The sequence below is a fragment of the Zingiber officinale genome, chromosome 3A (genome assembly GCF_018446385.1).
Source record: "Zingiber officinale cultivar Zhangliang chromosome 3A, Zo_v1.1, whole genome shotgun sequence".
NCBI lineage: Eukaryota > Viridiplantae > Streptophyta > Magnoliopsida > Zingiberales > Zingiberaceae > Zingiber > Zingiber officinale.
This window is the reverse complement of record NC_055990.1, coordinates 135,773,270-135,799,306: the sequence shown is the minus strand read 5'-3', so window position 1 is coordinate 135,799,306 and position 26,037 is coordinate 135,773,270. Positions and strand designations below refer to the sequence as shown.

At 40.7% G+C, this 26,037-nt stretch overlaps 1 protein-coding gene across 2 annotated transcripts in view; it reads left to right on the top strand.

The window, feature by feature from the left end:
* LOC122054055 (WAT1-related protein At2g37460-like) overlaps positions 1–25,305 on the top strand; it is a 28,954-nt gene extending 3,649 nt beyond the window's left edge. The window contains exons 4-6 of one of the 2 annotated variants that reach the window (XM_042615896.1): positions 24,413–24,568; positions 24,683–24,834; positions 24,973–25,303. In XM_042615896.1, the coding sequence (XP_042471830.1) occupies positions 24,413–24,568; positions 24,683–24,834; positions 24,973–25,150 (486 nt within the window). In that variant the 3' untranslated portion in view covers positions 25,151–25,303. Of the gene's footprint in view, positions 1–24,412; positions 24,569–24,682; positions 24,835–24,972 lie in introns of both variants that reach the window. The other variant, XM_042615897.1, reaches the window with a different exon arrangement.
* Positions 25,306–26,037: the final 732 nt, after the last annotated feature.

The following is a 26,037-nucleotide window of genomic DNA, read 5'->3' as shown; positions in this document are numbered from 1 at the left end:
ATTTCGCATTCATACATTCATACATTTCACAACCCAAATAGTAATAGAAAACTCATATATATCCATATCTATAATAGAAACATTCTTACAAACAAAATAATAGAAAAAGGTTACAATAGCCAGTCATAATCTAAATAATACATCCATATCTAAGATTACAATAGAAAATCCTACAGAATGTCAAATATGATAGATTTATATTATATTTATATATAACTAAAAATGTTGCATATGTATTATAAGTTTTAATACCTGGATAGTCAGCATGAGCAAATGATGCTCATCAATGACAATAGGCCTGGACTCCTGAAACATATAATAACACAAAATTTAAATATTAATCTAGTAAATTATCAAACCATAATAAATATATTTTGCATGAGTTATGGATGATAAAAAATTTTAAGTTATGGTTGAACAAATCTCAAGAAAAAACTAATGATCATGATCTGATGGATCCTGAGTCTCCTGTGGTGGTGGGGGCAAATGACCTACAAACGCTTGCATCTGAGCCATGAGAGCATCTTGTTCCTGTTTTCACTTCCGATCATCCTCAGCTCATTACCGCTCAGCCACCATCCACTCATTCATCTTCTGATCCATTGAGGCAACTTGAGTACGCAGTTCTTGATTTTCTCGTCTTAAAGACTGCATCTCAGTAGAAGAAGAAGAAGAAGAAGAGGAACCATTAGGAGTCCTCAAATGATCAAATACGACTTTAGCTTGGGAGCCAAGGCCGTAGAGGGTGGAGTGTTTGTCCATCCATCGACAACAACATAGTAAATATCATTTAGTGCATAGATGGATAGAGACTGTGACTCCCCCCACCCTCTGCTGGTGGCTGAGATGCTTGAGCCACTCTATCTGTAATTTGATCCTGTGTGAAAAATATAATATGAATATTATTTAATTTAATCATAATTATAAAAGTTAATAATGATAGAAAGTTAAATGTAATAAAGTAAATAATATTACGTGTATGGTTTTCGATCTGAGATCAACAAATGTGTCATCCTTTTTCTTGTGGGTCTTAAGAAAGAACTCCATACAAGTAGGCCCGTTTATGTTCCTACATACACAAATAATTTAGAACAAATTTATATAAATTTAATAATAAATATAAAATTAGTTTATTTAACTTTAAATTAAACTCACCATGTCACGCCCCGGAAAAGTCCCTGTCCGAAGAAATTTCGGCAGCATCTCCCCTGTACGGCAGACAATCTGAAACTTTCTACATCGCCCCCAAGGCCATACATACATCGGCCAACACGGCCGGAACAATAAATAATAAATAAATCACACATCCAACATCCACGCAGTTTAATAGTGAACAACTAAGAAGCAATGATAAGAAGACTCAAAAACAACCCTACTCAACTACACTCATAAAGCACAAAACTGATGTCCTACTCCACTACACTCATAAAGCTCAAATCCGACGATAAAATCAACTTACCTCTTCTGCCGTCTAGGCAGGCATGTAGTAAAACATATCCAATCCAAACCCATCGAAAAATAAAAAATCCATATAAGATCCAAGTGTATCAAAGTAGAACAAGTCTCAACATAGTCTAGTAAAGAACACCAAAAGATAAATAAACATCCTTGTGGACTGCAGGGGACTAGCGATAGGAACTCTCTCTTCGGACAGCATCAACCTGAAAATAACAACAGAGGAGGGTGTGAGTCCAACACTCAGCGGGTATCAACTGATTTGCATAATAAAGAAAATAACAGGCAGCACTAATCATGCGTACAGTCTTCTGATACAAGAAGGATAAATGCAACTGAAACAAAACAGGAGAAAACTGTACTAACCAGGACCAAGGTATAAGTACAACAGGTCGTCAGACCGATAGTGTCATAAATCCTGTATGCATGTCAATCATATGCATCTATATAAATGCAGCAAGTAAATGCAGCAAACACAAGCAATAAATGCATCATGCATATGATGCAAATGTCATGGTCACCCATGACGCCAGTCAGTCATCTTACACACAATGGTGAGACCGAGTGGGTAGGGCTGTGACAACCGTGCACTCTGCCATCACTGCCCCTGATGAGTGACCGAGTGGACGGGATGCTGTCGGAGTACACCTATCCTCCTACCCCAAATCATAAATGGGGGAGCACAATGCTCTCATCTCCCGGTACACGATGACGGGGAGGAATCTCTGCCGGCTACCATGCTGCGTCACACTACCCATGAGCGGACCAACGGAGCCAAACAGAGTCCAACCGCCTGCCGGCTACCATGCTGCTACACTACCAGTGGAGCCAAACATAGCAGAACCGTCTGCCGGCTACCACGCTGAGTCACCAGACCAACGGAGCCAAACAGCAGAACTGCCACACACCTGTCTGATATACCACTAACCCATGAGTGGTGGTGTGTACAGATACATGTAATTGGCGATGTGCTCTACAATAATGGAGCAGACTATCGCACAGCATGCAATCATGCAATATGATGCATGACACTAAACATGGCAATATCCTGAACAATCCATATATAACTATAAAATGTGTACCACAGGACAATAAATCAAAATAAAGGTACACAGATCAGATAAGGTATCAAAAACCCTAGGTCCTAAATATAATATACAATATGGTTGTGTCACTACCTCTATAAGCATGTATGATCAGGTAAATACTAACATGATGTGCATAATAATAAACAAACGACATGTAACAGGTCGGGTAGTGATCAACCGAAGCAAATGAGAAACATAATCATTGCTATATGTTAAAAACATTATTATGCATATCAAAAGACATAAAGTCAAAGTACCCGCCTCCAAATAAGAAAAGTCCAAATCTGGTAATCAAGATACTCGTCTCGCGTCAAAGTCTTGTGATATCAAACATAATGTCTAGTTTAGCTAATTCTATCATACCACAATTAGCCAAACTAAATTCTAATCCAATTTAAGAAGTTTTAAATTGGATTCAACTAATCCATCCAATACAATTAATGAACCCTAATCAACACATAACAATCTATTTCTTAATTCCAACTCATACCTAATTCAACCTATACATGATCAACAACACAAATCAAATCCCTATGTCATACCTTAAAATCTATAGCCGTTCTTACTGCTGGATATACCCGTTGTCGGAGATTCATTGCCGGAAACTGTGAATAGTTGCTGTGGAGAACACATAATCACTGTACCACAACAATTAACCCTTCCGGCTGAAATCTTCACTGAACAGAACATGAGGAGATAAAAAATCTAACTAAATATAGCATCAGATCTCAAATTCCAATCCAGTACTCACTTACCTTCAAGATCGCCGGAGATCAGAGAGTAACAAGAAGAAGGATCGACCACTGATGCTAGGGCACAGCACTGTATGGTGGTCGGCTGTGGCCCAAATCTAGGGCACGGTGCGGCTCGGGAAGGAGGTGAAGGTGAGGCTGGCGTCACTGGCAGAAGGTCGGCGCTAGGGCTCCTGTGGCTGGCGTCAGCGGGCAGAGATCAGATGGGAGAGGGAGGGGTGGCTCTCGTCGCCGGCGGCAGAGGGGGTCAACGTCGCCTGTGCTGGTCGGCTCCGGCAGCACAAAGGGAAGAAGGGCTCGGATCGGGAGAAAGAAGGGAAAGTGGCGTCGGCGATCGGTCGGCACTGCTTCGTGTGGTGTCGACTGTGGCGGCAGCTCGGGAAGGAAAATGGAGGAGAGGTGAGGGGAGTCGGGTTCGGTGAGGAGGTGAAAACCGTCGCATAGCAGCAGTTAGGGCAGAAGATCGGGAAAAAAAAAAAGGAGAAGGCGCGGGGGAACAGTGTCGGGGAACGGCGTCGGGCTTAAAACGCATTGAGGAGAAAAAAAAAAGGAAAGAAATAAAATAAATAAATAAACATTTCCTCACTTAATTAGGGTAGCCTAAATATGCTTTCCTAGGCCCCATTTTTATCCCCGTAAACTCGTCCATACGAGCTCCCAAAAATTTCTGAAAAATCTCCAAAAATTCTGGAAAATTCCCCTTTATTATTCATCATTTGTCTGGTATTTTACACACCATATCTATGGCATTCTCAACAATGGATCTGGATCTTGACATATGCCGAGCAGTTTTGGTGCTCGGGCCGCCTGACTCTGTATTTCTGTTTGTTCTAGCCTTTTCTGCATTTTCTTGCCACCTCTCTCCAGCCCAGGTGGTCGTCCATGCACTCCATACCACCTCGGAAACATACGTCGTTCTTGTGCCATTCTTTCTGATGTAGTACATCATGTCTCTATACAGTTTGACACAATAGCTATTCCATGTAGCCATAAATTGTTCTTGTTGGCCTTCTTCCCATGTATACCTTTTCTACAATTATAAGTTAAACATTTAATATATGAAAGGACAAATATAACATGGAATATCAAATATATTAAATTACTTACTACAAATTCATTATAGTAAAACGTCTTCATGTCCTGGTCTACATGTCTCCATATAGTACCAGAAGCGCACACTCTTTCTTTAAATTTTTTGGTGATGTAAGATAAAATTCGATGGCTATCAGGAATGAATCTGTAAGAAAAAAAATATGCATAACATCATACTAATAACAAAAAAAATACTAATAATAAAAAAATACTAATAAAAAAAATACTTACATGCCTCTAACAACTCTAATAACCTTATAGCCACGGGGTGCTACTGCTTGCTGCTCAGCCATAATAATATCTACAAAATAATATTACAACACAACATATATATATACTAAAGTTTACAAACATACATGACATCAATACAAAATAATATGCAAACATAACTTAATTGATGAACAATAATGCTAATATTTTATCATTTTTAACATCTAACTAATCAACAATAACAGTTTCTAAGTCCTCATCGCTAGACTCTATTAGTACAACTTCATCCTCACTATTAGATATCCCTCCATCATCTATCTCCTTGTAAGTAACATTAACATCTGCAAGTAATTGAGATGTAGATTGGAGTTGTGCATCAACTGAATGTCTCATCACTTCGTCATTCTGAAATGCATCATGGTTCTGAGCAGTGATGGTGTTCGACATTTCTATTGTCGAGTGAGGCTTCGATTTGCAAACAGACAACCATTCACTAGGTCTTCTTCTCTTCGTAGGGTATTCAAGATAAATAACTGACCCGCTTGTACTCCGAAAATAAAAGGTTCAAACTTATTGAACCTTTTATTTGCATTAACCTCAACTAAATTATAATGTGGATGTATTCTGGTACTTATTCTTGGGGTAGGATCGTACCATGAACATTTGAATAACACACACCTTTTTTATAGGTAATGTAGTTGTTTATACAATAATCAATCTTCTCTACAGGCAAACCTAAACCTCTAACTAATTTCTTTGTACTGTAAAAATTATCCATTATTATGTTGTCAGCAGGGAGCAACTCTGACATCAATTGACATATGTCATCATAACATCTTTCTGAAAATGATGTTCTTCTTTCATATTCAATATCTTACAGTAGTTGATAATTGCGAATGACCAAAGGGAATGCCTTCCCACACTTCTCTTTCACTAGCCTTTAACATTTTATATAGTTGCTGATATTCAAGTGTTGGTATTTTGTTGATATTGGAATAATCAACTGCAACATTCATTGCATCATGAACCATTGATTGCATTCCAATATCATAAGTCGATGATTCAGGTGTAGTAAAAGTTGTACCAGATGAAGAACCACTAGAAAGCCAAATTGATTCATACAAATAAGGCTTTATGTGACAGTACCAATTATAATAATTTGACACAAAATCATTTCTACATATATGTACTTTCACAGTATCCTCATCACGGAAAGCTCTATTTTGACATTTTTTATGATTGCACGGACACCGTAACTCGGCACCATTCATATATTCTGGATGACTCTTAGCAAAGTTCACAAATTGTTCTACTTCAGCAATAAAATCATCTCTAATAAATTCTTGTTCTAATTGATTATACATCCATACCTTGTTTATAGACATTGCCACCTAATGACAATACAATTTAAAATACTATTAAACTTGTACAATTTAATTTAACATTAAATAAAGTAATCAAACATAATATAGTGTGAATAGTTTCCATTGAACAACATAATAGGTTAGATCATACATAACATTCACTTTCTATTGAACATTCAATTTAGTGAACCAAAACAAACTTAGATCGTTTTTCCATATATTAAACATGTAGTATCTACCAACACTAAAATCACCATATATATGACTATATCATGTTATATATCAAAAATACTAACTTAACCTACATATAAATTCAATTATATAAATTATACTTGAATATGTGTAGTCCAACCGGAGAAGAGCAGCAATTGTAGTATACTGCAAAAGAAATAAAATTTAGAGAAAATTAATAAAAAAATATGACATTCTAAGATAAATTCAAAAGGAACAAGCCGATGGCTGCCTAACCTACGCACTAGCAGCCAACAAAGAAGCCAACCACATGCTGTTTACTGCTATTGGCGCCATCACACCCGCCAGCCGAGTGCTAGCGGTCATCATAGTCGCAGCCGCGGGCTGGCGGCCAACACAGCCGCCAACCACGGGCTAGCGGCCGCCATAGCCGCTAGGCGAGTGCTGTGCCGGCTGCTAGTCACTGCCAACATCGGGAGGAGCAGGAAAGAGGGAGAAAGAGGGGACGTACCGAATCACCAGAGATCTGGATCGGAGGAGAGGCCTGGAGATCGGGATCGGAGGGGAAGAGAGCAGCAAGCGCGTGTGAAAGGAAAAAGGGGGTCGGGTGCCCTAAAAAATGGGGTTACCGACAGAAACAAAAAATTTCATCATAAATACCGACGGAAAATTTATTCTGTCAGTAATCTATGATTGTACCAACAAAATTTATTTTTCGTCGGTGATTATCGACAGAGTATTACTGTTTTCCTTGTAGTGCAACAAGCTACTGCTAAGAGACAAAAAAAAATAAAACATTATTATTTCATATTTTAATGAGAATTCTCTAATTAATCAAGAAGGATAAGAAGGAATAGATGATCATAGGTCAATAATATTAGCAGAGTAGATCTAAGTCTAGATCTTCAAATTAAAGATGTTCAATGCTATACCTGCAAGGCATAAGATAAAAAAGAGGAATTATCCAAAGGAGAAGGTAGAAACTTAGGGTACTATAAAGATAGTGAAGCTAGCTCTTAGGATATTGTTGTCCTTACTATCTTGGAGAATATAGTACACAAATTTAAGTTGTGCAATTTAACAGTTATAACGAGAGGGGATTATTTGATACATTTTATGATTGATGCGGCGATAAGGGAAAGCCCACCTGTCATGGGTCAGTTGACACGGTATCGGTCAAAGTCAAGACGGTCAACGCCAGGGCTTACGGAAATAAACTCAGCCAAAGGTGGCTGTCTGTTTATCCCGATCGGTAAACGAGTAGGTTGAGAGGATCATCTGGCCGGTCAGATGAGCAGATCACCCGGCTAGTCAGATGAGCAGACATTATGGGCCAGTCGAAAAATAAACAAGCCCGTAGTCAGTTGTTCCGGGCGGCAAGAAAGCAGGTCGCTTGAACTACCCGTCCGACGCAAAGAATGACACTGCACAGGAGGAGAAAAAAATAAAAGAGAACACTCCGTCTATCATTAATACACAGAAGTCAAGACAAAGAAGGACACTCTATCTATCATTAATGCACGGAAGTCAAGACAAAGAAGCCTTCCTCCGACAATTAATATCATTAAATAAGGACAGACGAACGATCACAAAGAAAGGTATAAAAGGGTACGCCAGGTATGATGAAAGGCAAGATCATCATTTTCTTGATTATTCATTCTCTCTTCCTGATTTTGACTTGAGCGTCGAAGGGCCAACGCCAGGGACCCCTTCCCTGGTTTGGTTTTGTTTTGCAGGATTGAAGTCTTCTTCCCGTCAATGGTCACCCCATCCCTGGCTGATCAATTTGGCGTCATCTGCGGGAATGTTGCCTGTATCCAAATAAGAAGATGGAAGACGCTAGACGACTCACAATAGTGACGCTGACGCAAGAGGAACTCGATGCACTAATACAAGCTCGAGTGATGAAAATATTGGAGCAACAACAACAGGTGTTGGCCGATTGGCCAATGCATGAGCCTGCTACCTCTGCGGCAGGTTGACAGGCGGAAAGAGAAAGAGAAAATCGATCGGATCAACTTTCTGCTTGGGAGCCAAATAGGAGATCTATCAGCTCTTATGAGGGCACCCGTAATGCGCTGCCCCCCTTTAACCGAGCGCTATCATAGGCTCCCCCGAAAGTAAGAGGCCGAGCGGATAGAGACCGGGGATCTTTCTCGAATGAGACGCCCATACGGGACGCACGAAAGGGAAAAGCACCGAGGGAAGACAACTCACCCGAGCGGGTCAATGAATAATTTTCGGAGGGGATCCTAAATGACCCTCTACCTAAGCTTTACACCCCACTGATGATCGGGGAGTACAATGGAATAACCGATCTCGACGATCATTTGGCCAAATTTGACAATGCGGCCACCCTTCACCAGTACACAGACGGGGTGAAATATCGAATATTCCTTACTACTTTTTCTGGATCGGCACAACGGTGGTTCAAGCGGTTGCCGAACAGCTCGATCTATAGCTTCAAGGACTTCCGAGTGGTATTCCTACACTACTTTGCTGGCAATCGCCGACACCAAAAGACTAGCTTGAATCTCTTCTCGCTGAAGCAAGGGCCCCGAGAGGCCCTGAGGGCCTATATCCAGTGCTTCAATCAGGTGGTGATGGACATTCCAGCAGTCTTCTCAGATGTGTTGGTAAACACCTTCACCCAAGAGCTCACCGAGGGAGAGTTCTTCCGATCGCTCATTTGCCGGCCGTCGAAGGACTTTGGTCATCTCCAAAAGAAGGCCAATGAGTATATTAATGTGGAAGAAGCTCAGGCGGCAAGGAAGAAAGAGATGACCACCGAGCCTGCACTAGCATCCGAGTGGCGTCAATCAAGCAGTCATCAACCACCTAAAGGGCCTCGGTCGGGAGCCCTTTCACACCAAGAGACTAAGCCACATGTTGCACAACAGGTGGTGGCCGCTCGTCCAAGAGGCAAGAGGTGGACACCAATGTTTTACACTTTCCACCAATCAACAACGCACAACACCAGGGATTACTACGAACTGGCAGCTAGTAGGTCAGTTCCACGCGGATACCACCACCATTCGCCACTTCCAGATCGGCTTCACAGAAGCCGATTTGTAGAACGAAGGAAGGAGGAGAGGACGACCGAGCCACGCCACTAGCATAGGGACCAAATCCATGCCCGAGACTCTTTTGAATGGACCAGATCACCCGTAAGGGAAGAAGAGAACCGGAACAATGCCGCTCCAGGGGAGATAGGAATGATTGCCAGAGGGCCGACCGATGAAGATTCTAACCGAGCAAGGAAGTTGTATGCTTAGCAGTTCGAGATACATGTTGTTGGATGCAGTAAGGAAAAAGCTGAGGGACCGGAGATTAGCTTCGAGTCTAAGGATTTGGAAGGAGTGGAGGCCGCCCACGATGATGCCTTAATCATCCGAGTGGTAATTGTCAATTATACAACCCATCAAATTTTTATTAATACAGGGAGCTTAGTAAATATCATATACCGGAAGGTATTTGACTAATTACAAATTGATCAGAATGAACTACTGCCAATGACAACTCCGCTCTACGGCTTCATAGGCAATGAAGTGTTGTCGATCGGCCATATCAAGTTGGACATCTCACTCGGAGAAGAACCCCTGAAGCGGACAAGGACCACAAATTTCATAGTGGTAGACGCGCCCTCGACCTATAATGTTATTTTGGGCCAACCGACACTCATTGAGTTCTGAGCGGTGGTGTCCACCTACTGCCAGAAAATCAAGTTCTCGATGGGGGACAAAGTGGGTGAGGTCAAAGGAGATCAGTTGGCCGCTCGGCGTTATTACGTCGAGATGGTCAGAACGGAAGCACGAGCCGCTCGGAAGACACCTCATTTGGAGGTGAACGCCATCACTGAAAAACCCCCCACGCTGGTCTATGAAGAGAAAGAAGAAGTTCAGATCCACCCTAACCGCCCAGAAGCAACTACTTTCATTACTGGCGATCTAGAGGGTGAGAAAAAGACGGAGCTGATAGCCTGCCTCAGACAGAATCACAACGTGTTCGCTTGCTTGACACATGATCTTTCTGGTATTTCACCAAGTGTGGCTCAGCACGAGTTACACGTCCGACCGGATATTCGGCCAGTGAAATAAAAGAAAAGAGACTTCAGTGCGGAATATAACTTGGTCATCCAAGTGGAGATAGAGAAATTACTGGAGGTCGGCCACATACGAGAGGTACAATTTCCAAGCTGGTTTACTAACATCGTACTGGTCCCCAAGCCGGGCGACAAATGGAGGGTCTGCATAGACTTTCGCGACCTGAATAAGGCATACCTGAAGGATTTCTATCCATTGCCCTGGATAGATTATATGGTGGATTCTACGGCAGGCTGCGAGTTGATCTACATGCTCGACGCATATCAAGGTTATCACTAAGTGTCATTCACTTGAGAATATCAAGAAAAGGTCAGCTTTATCACGGCCAACGAAACGTTCTGCTACAACGTCATGCCGTTCGGACTAAAGAACACCGACACTACCTACCAGAGGCTCATGAACAAGGTATTTTAGAGGTAGATCGACCGCAATATAGAGGTATATGTCGACGACATATTTAATAAAATCTCCAAGAGCTATTGATCTTTGCACAGACATCAAGGAGACCTGCCAAACTTTGAGGGCTTATGGAATAAAGCTGAATCTGAACAATTGCCTGTTTGGCGCTAAGAACGGTTGATTCCTGGGATACATTGTCACCGAGTGGGGGATCGAGGCCAATCTAAGAACGGTCAAGGCTCCCTGTGTCAGGCAAAAAAATTACAGTGGGATGACGAATGTGACGGGCGTTCGAAGAGCTTAAAGATTATCTCAACTCCTTGCCTATATTAGCTAAGTCGAGCGCAGGAGAGCCACTCTGGATCTATCTATCATCCGCCAAAAATATAGTCTGCTCGACATTAGTTATGAAAAATGGGCAAGAGTAACAATCCGTGTATTTTTTAAGTCATATATTGAAAGATGCTGAATCCCGCTACACTAGTATAGAAAAATTAGCTTACGCTTTAGTATTAGCCGCTCGAAAATTCCACCCCTACTTCCTCTCCCATCCAGTCATCGTGATGACCAACAGTACCTTGGGAAGAGTCCTCCTTAACCCAAAAGCATCCAGTCAACTAATCAAGTAGACAACTGAGCTAAGTGAGTTCGACATCTAATACCAGCCTTGAACGATAATAAAAGCTCAGGCCTTGGCTGATTTCATCAAAGAAATCTAGAATGACGAGCTAGAAGCAACTTGAAGAATATATGTTGATGGCTCTTCCACCCGATAAGGTAGCGGGATCAACATCCTGCTCATTTCCCCAAGGGAAGACCGAATGTAACTTTCTGTTCAGCTGGATTATCACGCCACCAACAACGAGGCTGAGTATGAAGCCTTGATAGCCGTCTTGCAAGAAGAGCGACATGTCAAAGCCACAAAGGTCCTCATTCACTCGAACTCCTAGTTGGCCTCGCAGCAGCTAATGGGGGCATTCGAGATTAGCAACCCCTGACTCAAGTAATATGCAAAAGCCTTCGAGAAGTTAAAGATAAATTTTCAAGAAGTCACGGTACAAAAGATTCCTCGATCGGACAATCAAGCAACAGATGAACTAGCTAAGTTAGCTAGTTCATTATCACTGGTTGTTATCAGTCAGCCGATCAAACAGGTTTCATTGGTGGAACACATCGATCGGATGGAGGGAGTTGCCTTTCCGAGTGACTGGAGAACACCATTAATTGAATTTCTCCGATCGGGTGGTATGCCGGTCGATTAGGAGGCAACGCGTTTATTAAAGAAGAGGGTTGGCCGACTCACCTTGGTCGGAGATCAGCTGTACAAAAGAGCCTTATCTAGGCCCTTGCTCAAGTGTGTTGGACCAGATAACGCAGCATACATCTTGCAAGAAGTACACCAAGGCTCCTGTAGAAACTACCCGGCGCGGCCGTTCACTAGCTCGAAAGATTCTCCTGGCCGGATACTTCTAGCCAACTCTCCAAGAGAATGTAACTCGGTTGACAGCCACATGCCTGTTATGCCAAAAGTATCACAATAGTTCGTATCGATAGACTGAAAAGATGAAGTCATTCTCGGTATCTTGCCCGTTCGACCAATGGGGTATGAACATCATGGGTCATTTCCGATGGCAACTGGTCAGCGAAGGTTCCTACTCATTGCTGTGGACTACTTTTCAAAATGGGTGGAGGTTGAGCCCTTGGCAAAGATAAGTGAGCAAATGGTCATCAAGTTCATCTGGTAGAACATCCTCTATTTGTTCAGCATCCATCGCCTACTCGTCTTGGATAACGGGAGGCAGTTCGCAGGTCAGAAGCTCTGGGTGTGGAGCGAAGTCTATGGCATCCAGCAGGCCTTCACCTCAGTCACCTACCCCCAAAGCAATGACCAAGTGGAGGTTACAAACCGGGAGATCCTCAGAGGCTTACGAACTTGGCTCGACCACGTAGGAGGTAGCTAGATCGACGAGCTCTCAAGTGTCTTGTGGGCACTTCTCATGACTCTAAAGGAGGCGACCAGTGTAACACCATTCCTGCTGGTATACGGGGGAGAAGGGTGGTTCCTATAGAGGTCAGAGTAGAATCCGACCGGGTGCGACTCTACGACAAGGGAAATGGCGAGCAAAGGTTAACGGAGCTTGACTTGGTGGATGAAGCGTGTGATAAGGCGGTCGTTTGGCTAATGGCTTATCGACAACGGATGAGGTAGAACTACAATAGGAGGGTGATCCTGAGGTCCTTCTAGATCGGTGATCTGGTGTGGAAGAAAATCAAGCCGGTCGGTGATGTCACCAAACTCGAGGAGCCATGGGTGGGACCTTACAAGGTTGTACAGAAACTCCGCTCAAGGGCCTATTACTTGGAAGATGAAAACTGAAGACAACTAGAGCGGCCATGGAGTATAAATCATCTTCAATCCTACAGGCCCGGGTGAGTGGTGCGTGAGAAAATATAAATGTACTTGTGTATATGCCTTTTGAATGCAGGGCCAACATAAATAAAAACTAAAGTTTTCCACACTCTTGGGCCGATCAGGCCAAGTTAAAAGTTGAGTGGTGACTATAAACCCTTGTCTCCATCAATGGTCGAGCGATTACCTTAAACCCCTGTCTCCATCAATGGTCGAGTGACGACCTTAAACCCCTGTCTCCATCAACGGTAGAGCGGCGACCTTAAACTCATATCTCCATCAACAGTCGAGCGGCGACCTTAAGCCCATGTCTCCATCAACGGTTGAGCGGCGACCTTAAACTCCTATCTCCATCAAAGGTCGAGCGACGATCTTAAACCCATGTCGTCATCAACGGTCGAGCGACGACCTTAAACCCCTGTCATCATCAACGGTCGAGCGGCGACCTTAAACCCCTATCTCCATCAGCGGTCGAGCGACGACCTTAAACCCCTGTCTCCATCAGTGGTCAAGCGATGACCTTAAACTCCTGTCTTCGTCAGTGGTCGAGCGACGACCTTAAACCCCTGTTTCCATCAACGGTCCAGCGGTGACCTTAAACCCCTATCTTCATCAGCGGTCGAGCAGCAACCTTAAACCCCTATCTTCGTCAGCGGTCGAGTGGCGACCTTAAACCCCTGTCTTCATCAACGGTCGAGTGACGACCTTAAACCCCTATCTTCGTCAATGGTCAAGCGACAACCTTAAACCCCTGTCTTCGTCAGCGGTTGAGAGACAACCTTAAACCCATGTCTACGCTAAAACGGTCAAGTGACAACTTTGAAAACAAAACGGATCGACCGGCTAAGCAGATAATCCTTTGCCGATCGGAAGAAACACGAGGCCCCACGAGTTTACGTGATACTTGAAAATCGAGCTGAGAAATTAAAATACTAAGAAGAAAATAAAGGGAAGAGAATAAAGGTTAGTCTGATGGACAAGCATTCATTGAAACTTCAAAATTTTTATAGAGGCAAAACGTTCAAACTGACTCACTCTAGATAATCTAAGACATCATTAGGTAGCGACTCAGTCAGTTTGTCCTGACTGATGACCTTACTTGATGGAGCAGCAGGGAGGTAGCTGCCTTCCCTGAGTTGGCTGAACACCCCTTCAATCGCTAGGTCGACCAAACGAAGAGTCCGATCGACGACTTTGTCATTAAAAGCATTTGAGCGGATGTAGGCTTACTTCATGAGATCAAACCTACTCGACTCAACTCCCTGATAAGTCTCCAAGGCCACTCGGGAGGCCTCTAACTCTTCCTTCAACTTGCTTAGCTCTTCATCCTTGACGTCGAGTTGGGCCTTCATTGTAGTCGGCTGGTCGATCGTCCATCCCGCTCTACCTTAAAGGCAACCTCAACATCCTTCATGTTTTGGGCCAACACCCAAAACTCTTTATTTTTGATCTCCAGATCTTCAATGACCCGGAGTTTCCTAGTGTTGGCCGAATGGATTTTGGATTCAAAGGTGCTGGCCTATTTATTGAGTCGAACTAATTAGGTGGTTTGCTCGGCATTTTTTCCTTTCTCCGCCTCCAGCTGCTCGGCACTCTTGGCCAGATCGGCTCTAAGTTGAGCCATCTCAGCATTCATCTGCTCTAGTTGCGTATGAGAAGCAGATGATTGGTCACTCGGCACCTTCAGCTGCTTGACTTCTTGTTCCAAAAATGCGAGCCTCTGACACATGGTCAGGCTCTCCATCCAATACCGCGAAGAACCATAGAAATATAAGAGGTGATCGGAGATAAATTAAAGAACATACAAAAAACTTACCCTAGTGGGCATCTAGGTATGGCTGTCTGTGAGCGCCCCCGGAGGCATGACTACTGCGCGGGTTTGGGTGTCTGCCTATATCTCTGCGAGTAGACCTTAAATGATTATTTGGTGCTCAGGAGCTCGGGATTCAGCGCCGTCCGACTCACGCCATTTCTTAGTCGGAAGATGGATAACCACTGTTATGTTTCGCCGGCCGCTCGGGGCTGATTGGGATGAGGTGGCTCTGCCGGACGATCGAGACGTCGACGCCGGTCAGATTTCAAACTTTTGAACGCACCGGCCCAACAAAAGCACTCACCAAGTGCGGACCTTAGAGTAGGAGTAGTTAAAAGCTCTGAACCAAGTAAAACCAACATGTGTTAGCGATTACTTTTCTCTCTTTATTTTTTGCTACATTCTCTCATGTTACGAAAAAAGTAAAAAAGTGACTCACACTATTCACCCCCATCTAGCGCTTTACGATCCGACATCTTCCTCCTGGACTACCACCGTACCTGACATGCATTACTCTAACCATGAAGATGAGTTCTTTTCAACCTGGAGCGTCTAATGCATGAGGACTCATTGGATCTTTTATTATTATTATTTTTTATAATTTTTAGATTTTTTTAGTATTTTAAGTATTTTTGGTAATTTCTATCTTTTGCGTCTTAAGATTTTTAGTCTATCTAAAAATTTTAGGATTTGAGTCGGTTAGGATTTTTTCTTTTCTATTAGATTTTTTGTTTTCTTAAAATTTTTCCTTTCTTGCGCATCTTAGAGTTTTTGGTCTATATAAGGATATATTTAGTTGATGTTTAGGAGAAGTTTTTAGATTAATAATATTTTTGACAATGTTGTTATTTTTCTATTTCCTAGTATTCTTCTTCGAATCAACAGGTTGTAAAAGATTACTTTCTATATTGTATGTGAATCATCGATTCTATAGTTCATAAGATAATCATTATCACACTCAGTGTTAGAGTCAATTGTATTAATAAGAATGCTAATATAGAGTTAGGAGGGTGATTCATGGTAGGTGCTTCTAAATGACATGGAGGTTGGGAAATACCTCTATCAAGAGTGGTATAATGCACCTCAAGACAATAGATGGCAAAAAAAACAAATTTGTTAGTGTAGGATTGAGAAATGCGATAGAGGAGGAGGTTAATATCGCTCATAACTTTTCTGGTTTTTGTGTCATTCTTATATGTTAGAGTTAGTACATGCGGCGAAAATAATAATATATAAGAATAATACAGAGAATTTTACTTGATTCACAACTCCTAGGTTGCTACATCCAAGGCTATATCTCAAGTGCGAGCACTACTACTTTTCTCCTTTCTGGATACCTTATGGAGGTAGAGAAACCTCTTACAAATTTTAATTACAAACACCAATATAGAAATTAACACATAAGCATATGATAAAAACAAACCAACTCATGTTATCTAGTTCGAAGCCTTGAATGTCACAATACTCCTCCTAGCACTTCCTGAATTAGATGAGTAGAGATTAGAAGAATTTTTTAGCACGAGAATGAAGATGATTGCTTGTGAATTGATTCTAAGTCTCTATATTCAAGCCTTTTTTATAGGACTTTATCGGTTGACTGAACATCATTTCCAGTCTATTGATCAAGATCCAATCATGCCAAATCAATGCTTGACTTCTGCTTTTTCTGGTCAATTGATCATCTAGTTTGGTCGATCAATTTGGGCACCGTTCTGCATTCCTATCCAGATTCATTAGTGGATTCAGACACTGTTCCACTTGACTTTCTTATTATGAGCATTGTAGAGTGATGTAGGTCCAATCCAACATGACCATTTGAATTTCAAACGATCATAACTTTTGACTCGAGATTCTAAATCAGGCTCTGTCGATGCCCACGAGTGTAGAATTTGAAAATCTATGTTTATTACTAGGGTACCCATAACCGTTAATTTTAAGGCCCAAATTTCATTGTTTTGGCCTTCAACCGAGCCTCTGAAGATTTTATTACTATTTTTAGTCATTTCTATTTTATGATATTTTTCGTATTCCTGGTAATTATGGGTCATAATTAATTTATAACAGAATCTTATTTTATTAATTTTAATTTTTGTCAAGAGATTTCTTTTTCCTAAAAAGATTTCGTTTCTTTCTTTACAAGATTGGATTTGAGATCTATATATTGAGATTTCTTTTCTTTCTTTGTCTTAGGGTCTAGGGTCTATATAATACATATCTATTTGTATAAGAATTCATCCCTCTTTTATTTTAATAAAGTATCATTTTATGGTAAATTCAACGAGTTTCCTTTACTTTTGGCACTTTCTCTTCTTCAATTTCTCCTCTAATCTCTCCTCTTATTAGCTCGTAGGATAATCACTATTTTGCCCAGTGACATAGTGCACATGAAAAATGCTTTCGGAGACTATGCAAACATTGTGAGAGACCACAAGACTTGTAAACAGAGTTTTTTTAGCCCAACTTCTGATGATAGGGAATAGATATTTTTTTCCCCTGTTTTCTCTTTATTGGTATTGAGAGATGAGTGTAAGTACAACATGTGGAAATCAATTTGATTAATTTTAATTTTCTCTCATCTATTACATAGATTTTGGGTTTTCTTCAAAAGAGTACTAGTCTTACATCAATAAATTACTCTTATTCTCTTAGTGTATTTGTGTTATAGAGAAATATTCTACCATATGGTCATGTGGTGAAGATGATCTCACATTTTATAGGAATTAACTTAAAATTTATTATTTCAAAGATGGCCTAACTCCATTAAATTGTATTGGAGAAACTTTGCATCCCAACATAATTAATTGTATTAGTTAAGAGATAGAGATGGATAAGGAAATATAGAGTTGAGAATGTAACCAATGATCCGGGCTCACTGATCATTATATATAACAAATGATCTGAAAGTAGCCATTATAATTTACCCCTTATTAATAAATGTGGAATTTTCATATCAACGGTTCCCCTAGATCGAGTTGATCTCACAGATATAGAGGGAAGTAAATGTTGAATTTTATTTTAAATTCAAAGCATTTTTTTTAGTGTTTTTAGTCCCACATTGCTAAGTGGAGAAGCTTGGAAGGGTTTATATAGGAAGCCCTTCCATCCTTGCTTAGCAATGATAAGAGGACCTACACGCATGCGCGGGCCAAGCCCAAATCGAGTGGATTTGAGGGGTTCGAGCCGGAAATCCATAAACCGGGCGTCACGTGCGCGATTAACTGCTGGTTTGGTTCAGTCTGAACCAAACCAGTTTGGTTTCCGGTTCTGGTTCGGTCTGAACCAAAACCAAACCAGAGTTTGGTTTCGCGCGTGAGGAAGGGATGCGAACTTCGGTTTTTGTTCCGCGCGTGAGGAAGGGACGCGGACGCGACACTGAGGCGCGTTTCCTCGCTAGCGAAGCAGTGCTTCGTACCTTCTCAGAGTGAATAAAAGGGGACTTGCAGCACCTCTATTCTTCACTCAAGTCTCGAGCTTTCTCCCTTCTCTGTGCGATTCTTTCTGCTTTCTTCTCGTCTTTCTTGTCCTGAGGCTTGGTCTTTTGCCGGCGATCTGAGGTTGGTCCGAGTGTTGCGTCCATTTTGGAGTGCACCTACGGACGAGACGAGCGGTTGTGGGATCTTGGGGGAATTTTGCCGGAGAGCCTTTGTACCGTGAGGCGGCAATAAATTCTCTAAGGACAGTCGGCGTGCCGACGTTTCAACCGGATAACTATATTCTAAACCCTACTCCTTTATTTATCTGTCTATTGCATGCTATTTTTTGTGCAAATATAATACTGCTTGTATTGCTTCATTATATAACATTCTTAGAGAATTTATTACCTGTATCAATAAACATGATGAATGATAGGGTAATAGGATCTGATGAGGCTAGTGCTAGACCCGAGAAATTTTATGGGCAAAACTTCATACGTTGGCAACAACGGATGAAATTTTGGCTTACTACGCTAGGACTATTCTCCGTTATAGAAACAGACCCTCCTTCACCTAATGAAGAGGAACCTGCCCGTAGTGCTGCCTTAGAGAGGTTTAAGCAAAGGGATTATCTCTGCCATGGGAGAATCCTGTCTGCCCTCTCATACGCACTATTTGATGTGTACTGCTCAACCTCTTCAGCTAAAGAGCTGTGAAAATCTTTGGATAAAAAATATAACTCCAAAGATTCTGGATTAGAAAAGTATACTGTGGCAAAATTCCTGAACTTGAAAATGGTTGAAGGCAAATCTATGGTTGAGCAGACACATGAATTCCAAGTTCAAATTCATGATCTTGCTGAAGGAGATATGTCATTACCTGAAAAATTTCAGGTCTTGTCTATCATCGAAAAATTGCCTCCGAGTTGGGAAGATTTTGGCATGACTCTTAAACATCGGAGAGGTAAAATCTCTCTAGAAGATTTGATGATTGCCTTAAATATCGAAGAAGAACATCGGAAGCAACATAAAAATGATGATACAAGAATGCCTATGGATTTTATTCCAAAGGCAAATGTAGTAGTCTCATCTGACAAGAAGAAATTCAAAAATCAGAAAATGAAGAACAAGATGAAACCCAACCCAAAGGTTCAAAAGAAAACTGGAACCAAACCTAAGCCTTGCTGGGCATGTGGACAGGTTGGACATTATGCCAAATTCTGCCCTAAGCGAAAGGACAAGAACCAAAGCAATACGTCCAACACCAAGGCACAAGTAAATGTCGTGACTGCTAGTAACGACACCAGCGATAGGTTTGCTACCTTCAAACCCGAACTAAACTTGATCTATCAACCCAATGAATGGTTAGTTGATACAGGTGCTAATGTACACTGTTGTACTGATCACTCTGCCTTCCTTACTTATCAGGTAATTGAAGGCACTTCCGTGACCATGGGGAACCATTCTACAGCCAGGGTGTTTGGGATAGGACAAGTTGACCTGAGGTTCACCTCTGGAAAAGTCCTGTCACTGCATGAGGTACATCATGTTCCAGCGGTCCGTCGGAATTTGATTAGCGGATCAAAGTTAGTCTGTGTTGGTTATGAGTTGAACTTCAAATGTAATAAAGTTGTAATATTACATTTAGGAACCTTTATTGGAAAAGGTTACCTTAATGAAGGTTTATTTAAACTCAATGTAGAAAATGCTACTTTAAATAAAACTTCTGATATTGGTTGTTCATATAACATTGAGTCTTATGATCTGTGGCATGACAGATTAGGACATGTCAATTTTAATACCGTAAAAAGGATGATGAATCTTGACATGATCCCTAAGCATGCTATAAATGATAAGAAAAAATATGAAATTTGTGTGCAATATAAACAACCCCGTAAACCCTTCAAATCAGTTGATAGAAATTCTGATATTTTAGAATTGATTCATACTGACTGTTGTGAGTTTAACGGTGTAATAACGAGAGACCATAAAAGGTATTTCAATACCTTCATTGATGACCACTCTCGTTATTGTTATGTTTATTTGCTAAAAACCAAGGATGAAGCTTTAGATAAATTTATGATTTTTAAATCTGAAGCTGAGAATCAAACCGATAAAACTATTAAGAGGTTAAGGTCTGATAGGGGTGGAGAATTTACCTCGAACCTGTTTCAAAAATTTTGTCAAGATACAGGTATAATCCATGAGGTAACTGCTCCATATAGTCCTCAATCCAACGGTATAGCAGAACGAAAAAATCGAACCCTTGAAGATATGATTAATTCCATGTTAGGTAGTTCTGGGTTACCCAACTTTATGTGGGGGGAGGCTCTATACACTGCATGCCATGTGCTAAATAGAGTCCCAATGAAGTCAAGGGATAAAACCCCATATGAGCTTTGGAAAGGCCGAAGGACAAGTTTGAAATACCTTAAAGTGTGGGGGTGCCTGGCAAAGGTACTAGTACCTGAACACAGAAGGAAAAAACTTGGTCTAAAGACCGTAGATGGTATCTTCTTGGGTTATGCTCAAAATAGTATTGCATATAGGTTCCTGATTATTAAATCAGAAATTCCTGGAATAGATGCAAATACTATTGTAGAACTTCGCGATGCTACATTTTTTTAGGATATATTTCCTATGAAGACGAGAACACCTCAATCTAGTATTTCTACTAGAAATGAGCCTTCTTCCGTAGAGGTCCCATTATCCGTAGTGGGTACACCTTCCTCAAGTCACTCTAGACTAGATGAATCTAGTGAGTATACAGAACCGAGAAGGAGCAAGAGGCAACGTGTGTCTACGGATTTAGGCCAGGACTTTATTACCTATAATATAGAAGGTGATCCTGTGACATATAGAGATGCTATGACTTCTCCTGAAGCTAAACACTGGAAAGAGGCTATTAAAAGTGAAATGGACTCTATTATCTCTAATGCCACTTGGGAGTTGGTAGATTTACCTCCTGGGTGTACCACTATAGGATGTAAATGGGTGTTTAAGAGAAAACTAAAACCTGATGGGTCAGTTGATAAATTCAAAGCCCGCCTAGTTGCTAAGGTATTCAAACAAAAAGAAGGGATTGACTATTTTGACACTTATTCTCCTATTACCAGAATTACTACAATCCGAGTGTTAATTGCATTAACATCCATATATCATCTTAAGGTCCATCAAATGGATGTCAAAACGGCATTCCTAAATGGAGATCTAGAAGAAGAGATATATATGGATCAGCCTGAGGGATATGTAGTCTCTGGAAATGAGAATAAAGTCTGTAGGTTAGTCAAATCTCTTTATGGTTTGAAGCAAGCCCCAAAGTAGTGGTACGAAAAATTTGATAGAGCTATGCTATCGTTTGGCTTTGAAGTAAATGACTCTGATAAATGTGTGTATGCTAAAATGAAAGGTGATAATTGTATTATCCTATGTTTATATGTAGATGATATTCTACTATTTGGAACTAACCTTTCTATTATTAATGAGACTAAGGCCCTCTTAAGTGGTAAGTTTGATATGAAGGATATGGGTTGTGCTGATATGATTTTAAGGCTGAAGTTGACTCGTTCAACTGATGGAATAACAATTTCTCAGTCACTCTATGTTGAGAGAGTATTAGAGAAATATAGTTATAGCCAAGTTAAATTTGTTGTCACACCATATGACCCTTCAAAAATTCTCCACAAGAATAATAGTGGTGTGGCAGTGTCTCAATTAAGATACTCACAATAATAGGTAGTTTAATGTATTTAGCTAATTGTTCTAGACCTGATATTTCTTTTGCTATAACGAAATTGAGTAGGTTTACCAGCTATCCGGGCAGAACGCATTGGGATGCATTAGACAGAGTACTCAGATACCTAAAAGGTACTATATCCTTGGGCTTGTAGTATGGGAGATTCCCTGCAGTCCTGGAGGGATATAGTGATGCTAGTTGGATAGCAGACACTGCTGAGTGTAAAGGTGTTACTGGTTATGTCTTTACACTTGGAGGTGGTGCAGTTGCTTGGAGGTCTGTTAAACAGACGATTATATTCCGTTCTACATCTGAGGCAGAATTGTGTGCTTTAGATACCACGGTAACTGAAGCTGATTGGCTTAAGGGTCTTCTTTCAGAAATTCCCTTAATGGTAAAGCCAATACCTTCTATTTCAGTACACTGTGATAATCAAACAACAATAGCTCAGATTAGAAGCTCCAAGTATAACCAGAAACAGAAGAGACATGTACTAATAAGATTGAAGTCTATTCGTGAGCTAGTGTCTCTTGGAGTGGTGTCATTGGACTTCGTAAGTTCAAAAGACAATATTGCTGATCCACTCACAAAAGGACTTGATTATGAGAAAATCAAGAGATCCAGTAAGGGAATGGGACTGAGGCCTATCCTGGTTTCATCTATAACGGCAACCCAACCTATCTGATTGGAGATCCCAAGAAGTAGGTTCAATGTGGTATAAACAAGTTATAAGGGTGAACCGTAAGCATCAAATTAATTGAGATATAATCTCATAGTCTCTTCCCTGGATAGATGCTTGACTGCTAGTAAGGATGAGCTTGGAGGCTCTTAATGAGTTCAAGGTCTTATTGACAGGATGCTTGCAGTACATCCTTGGAGAACTCACTTATGTAAGTGTAACTGTGTGGCCGCAGTGTGGGGGGTCTAGGCAACTCCCCTTAGCACTTATGAAACAAGATTCGGTGGCATGGTCGTAATGCACCAACCCAGAAGGATTCAACCGTCGCCCGTGATGAGTTGTTACCATTTGACATCACATATAAAAAGGTTTAAGTTCAAGACTTAGTTCACTTCAAACCTATGTGAATAAGATTGGTGTACTTAGGTGAAAATTCAAATCGGAAGGTATTTTCACTAAAAGCTCATTGCAACCTAGCCTCAGGACATATTTTTTTTGTTTTTTGTTTTTAACCGAAATGATTTGAATTTGTGGGGGATTGTTGAATTTTATTTTAAATTCAAAGCATTTTTTTTAGTGTTTTTAGTCCCACATTGCTAAGTGGAGAAGCTTGGAAGGACTTATATAGGAAGCCCTTCCATCCTTGCTTAGCACTGATAAGAGGACCTACACGCATACGCGGGCCAAGCCCAAATCGAGTGGATTTGGGGGGTTCGAGCCGGAAATCCATAAACCGGGCGTCACGTGCGCGCGCAGGGGGGTGCAAATCCCCAGCCCGTGGGCCTTGTGCTCACGGGCGGCTCGGTCTGTTTTTGCTGGTTTGGTTCAGTCTGAACCAAACCAGTTTGGTTTCCGGTTCTGGTTCGGTCTAAACCAAAACCAAACCAGAGTTTGGTTCCGCGCGTGAGGAAGGGACACGGACTTCAGTTTTGTTTCGCGCGTGAGGAAGGGACGCGGACGCGACACTGAGGCGCGTTTCCTCGCTAGCGAAGCAGTGCTTCGTACCTTCTCAGAGTGAATAAAAGGGGACTTGCAGCACCTCTATTCTTCACTCAAGTCTCGAGCTTTCTCCCTTCTCTGTGCGATTCTTTCTGCTTTCTTCTCGTCTTTCTTGTCCTGAGGCTTGGTCTTTTGCCGGCGATCTGAGGTTGGGTCCGAGTGTCGCGTCCGTTTTGGAGTGCACCTACGGACGAGACGAGCGGTTGTCGGATCTTGGGGGAATTTTGCCGGAGAGCCTTTGCACCGTGAGGCGGCAATAAATTCTCTAAGGACAGTCGGCGTGCCGACGCTTCAACCGGATAACTATATTCTAAACTCTACTCCTTTATTTATCTGTCTATTGCATGCTATTTTTTGTGCAAATATAACACTGCTTGTATTGCTTCATTATATAACAGTAAATACAGGTACACAGTTGAAAACGCATGACAGAGACGTTAACCCCAAGTCGTGACACCCCGAGGATCGAATCCTAAACCTCTCGGTCACAAGACCATGCACCCCCAACTATGCTACGCCCTGGGGACAAATTTACCCCTTATTAATAAAAAAAAATGTTGATGCAATTTTAATAAATGTTAATAGTTATAAAGCATATGATTTAAGAATTAATTATAGTAAGTTTAGTTATGTAATTTTTCTAATTAAGTACTTTGACTATGTCATTCTAAATCTTAATTTCTAACTATCTTATGAATTATCTGGTAGGCATGGATTGTGGAAGAGTACCCTTCGCAACTCACTCTATCGGCTCTTGTTAGCGTAATGGGAAGCCTTCAAGGCATTGTTATCGCATTCGCATTTGAAAATCCGAGGGCATTAATCTTACACTTGAACTCGCAACTTCTCATCGTCGGCTATAGTGTATTCCATTTTTTATATATATATATCTTTAAATATTACTAAAAAACTTATGCTACCTTTCATTTTACTAATTTTTTATATAAATTATTTTTTTAAAAAAAAATGAAATTATAGGGAATATTTTGCTCGGGCTTGGGTTTCTTCACCATCATGTGGTGTGTAAAGGAAAAGGGTCCGGTTTACTCCACAGCATTCAATCCTCTCGCCACTCTACTTGTCGCCATACTAGAGCCTCTTCTCCTTCACGTGAAACTCACATGGGGCAGGTCGGTTTTTCCTACTCTTTCTATATAGCTTCTAATGCGGTTGATTTATTTTAGTTGCATTATGTTAAATTTTTCAATGGCCTTAATTAATTACAAAGTAGTACAATATTGCTAACAATTTGCATTATATATGTTCAGCTTGACAGGCATTGCGATGGTGATAGGAGGGCTCTACTTGTATCTGTGGGGCAAAGCTCAAGATGTAAAGCCAAGCAATAATACTTTAACTCAATGCTCTAATTCAAATGAAATAATTATCACCAGGGAAGAACCAGGCAACCGGGAGCCATTGTTAGCTAAAGACAATTATGCATAATTTCAATTATTTCCAAGTTATATTTCTAAGTTATATTCAAATAATTAACTAGTGGAAAAAATATACATGATAATATGTCATAGTTTATGATGTTAATTTTTCTCTTGAACTCTATATGTATGAAAATGAGAGAAGTTGCTCCGAAGGAAAATTTACTAAATATGTTGACGTAGTTAGTATTTGTAGGAGTATTTACTCTAATAAATTTTGGATCAATTAAATACCATACTAGATATCTGACCTCCGAAGGAAAACTGTATTAGAGTAAATGCCGTGATTTACATGAAGTACGGTGTAATACTTGATATTATCTTCTGCAAGAATTTTCATTAACGAATAAAAAATGTAGAATTGTAAAGATATCTAGTGTACATTTTTATAAGCATGTGAAAAGATAAAGGCTTGAACATTGTCATTAGCATGTGTTCAAAGTTAGAAGACTCTCATAAAAAAATGTTATCGGTTTTATATCAGAAGGAGCGGCCACAGCATTCTAATTTTTACATTAAAAATAATATTATTTTCTTCCTATCTCTCTTTCAATCTTTTAAATCCTCTCTCATATCATTTTTCAATGCATCCCTTTTCTTCATAATTTAAAAGAGTTTGCTATGTTTTTATATCAGATCTACTATTAGATATGATATGATCTCATATTATATTCACGGTTAATCTGATAATTTTTCATATCAGATCTATTTTGAGCCTAATATTATCTAATATCAAACCTAGCATGGGTTTGATATTCTCCATATCATGTTCAATCTGAGCTTGATATGAAAAATATCAAATTTAGATTGGACTTAATGTGGTCCAATATCAAGTCTAGTGTAGGTCTGATATTTTTTCATATCAACTCATATATTAAAAAATAACATGAGATTTAA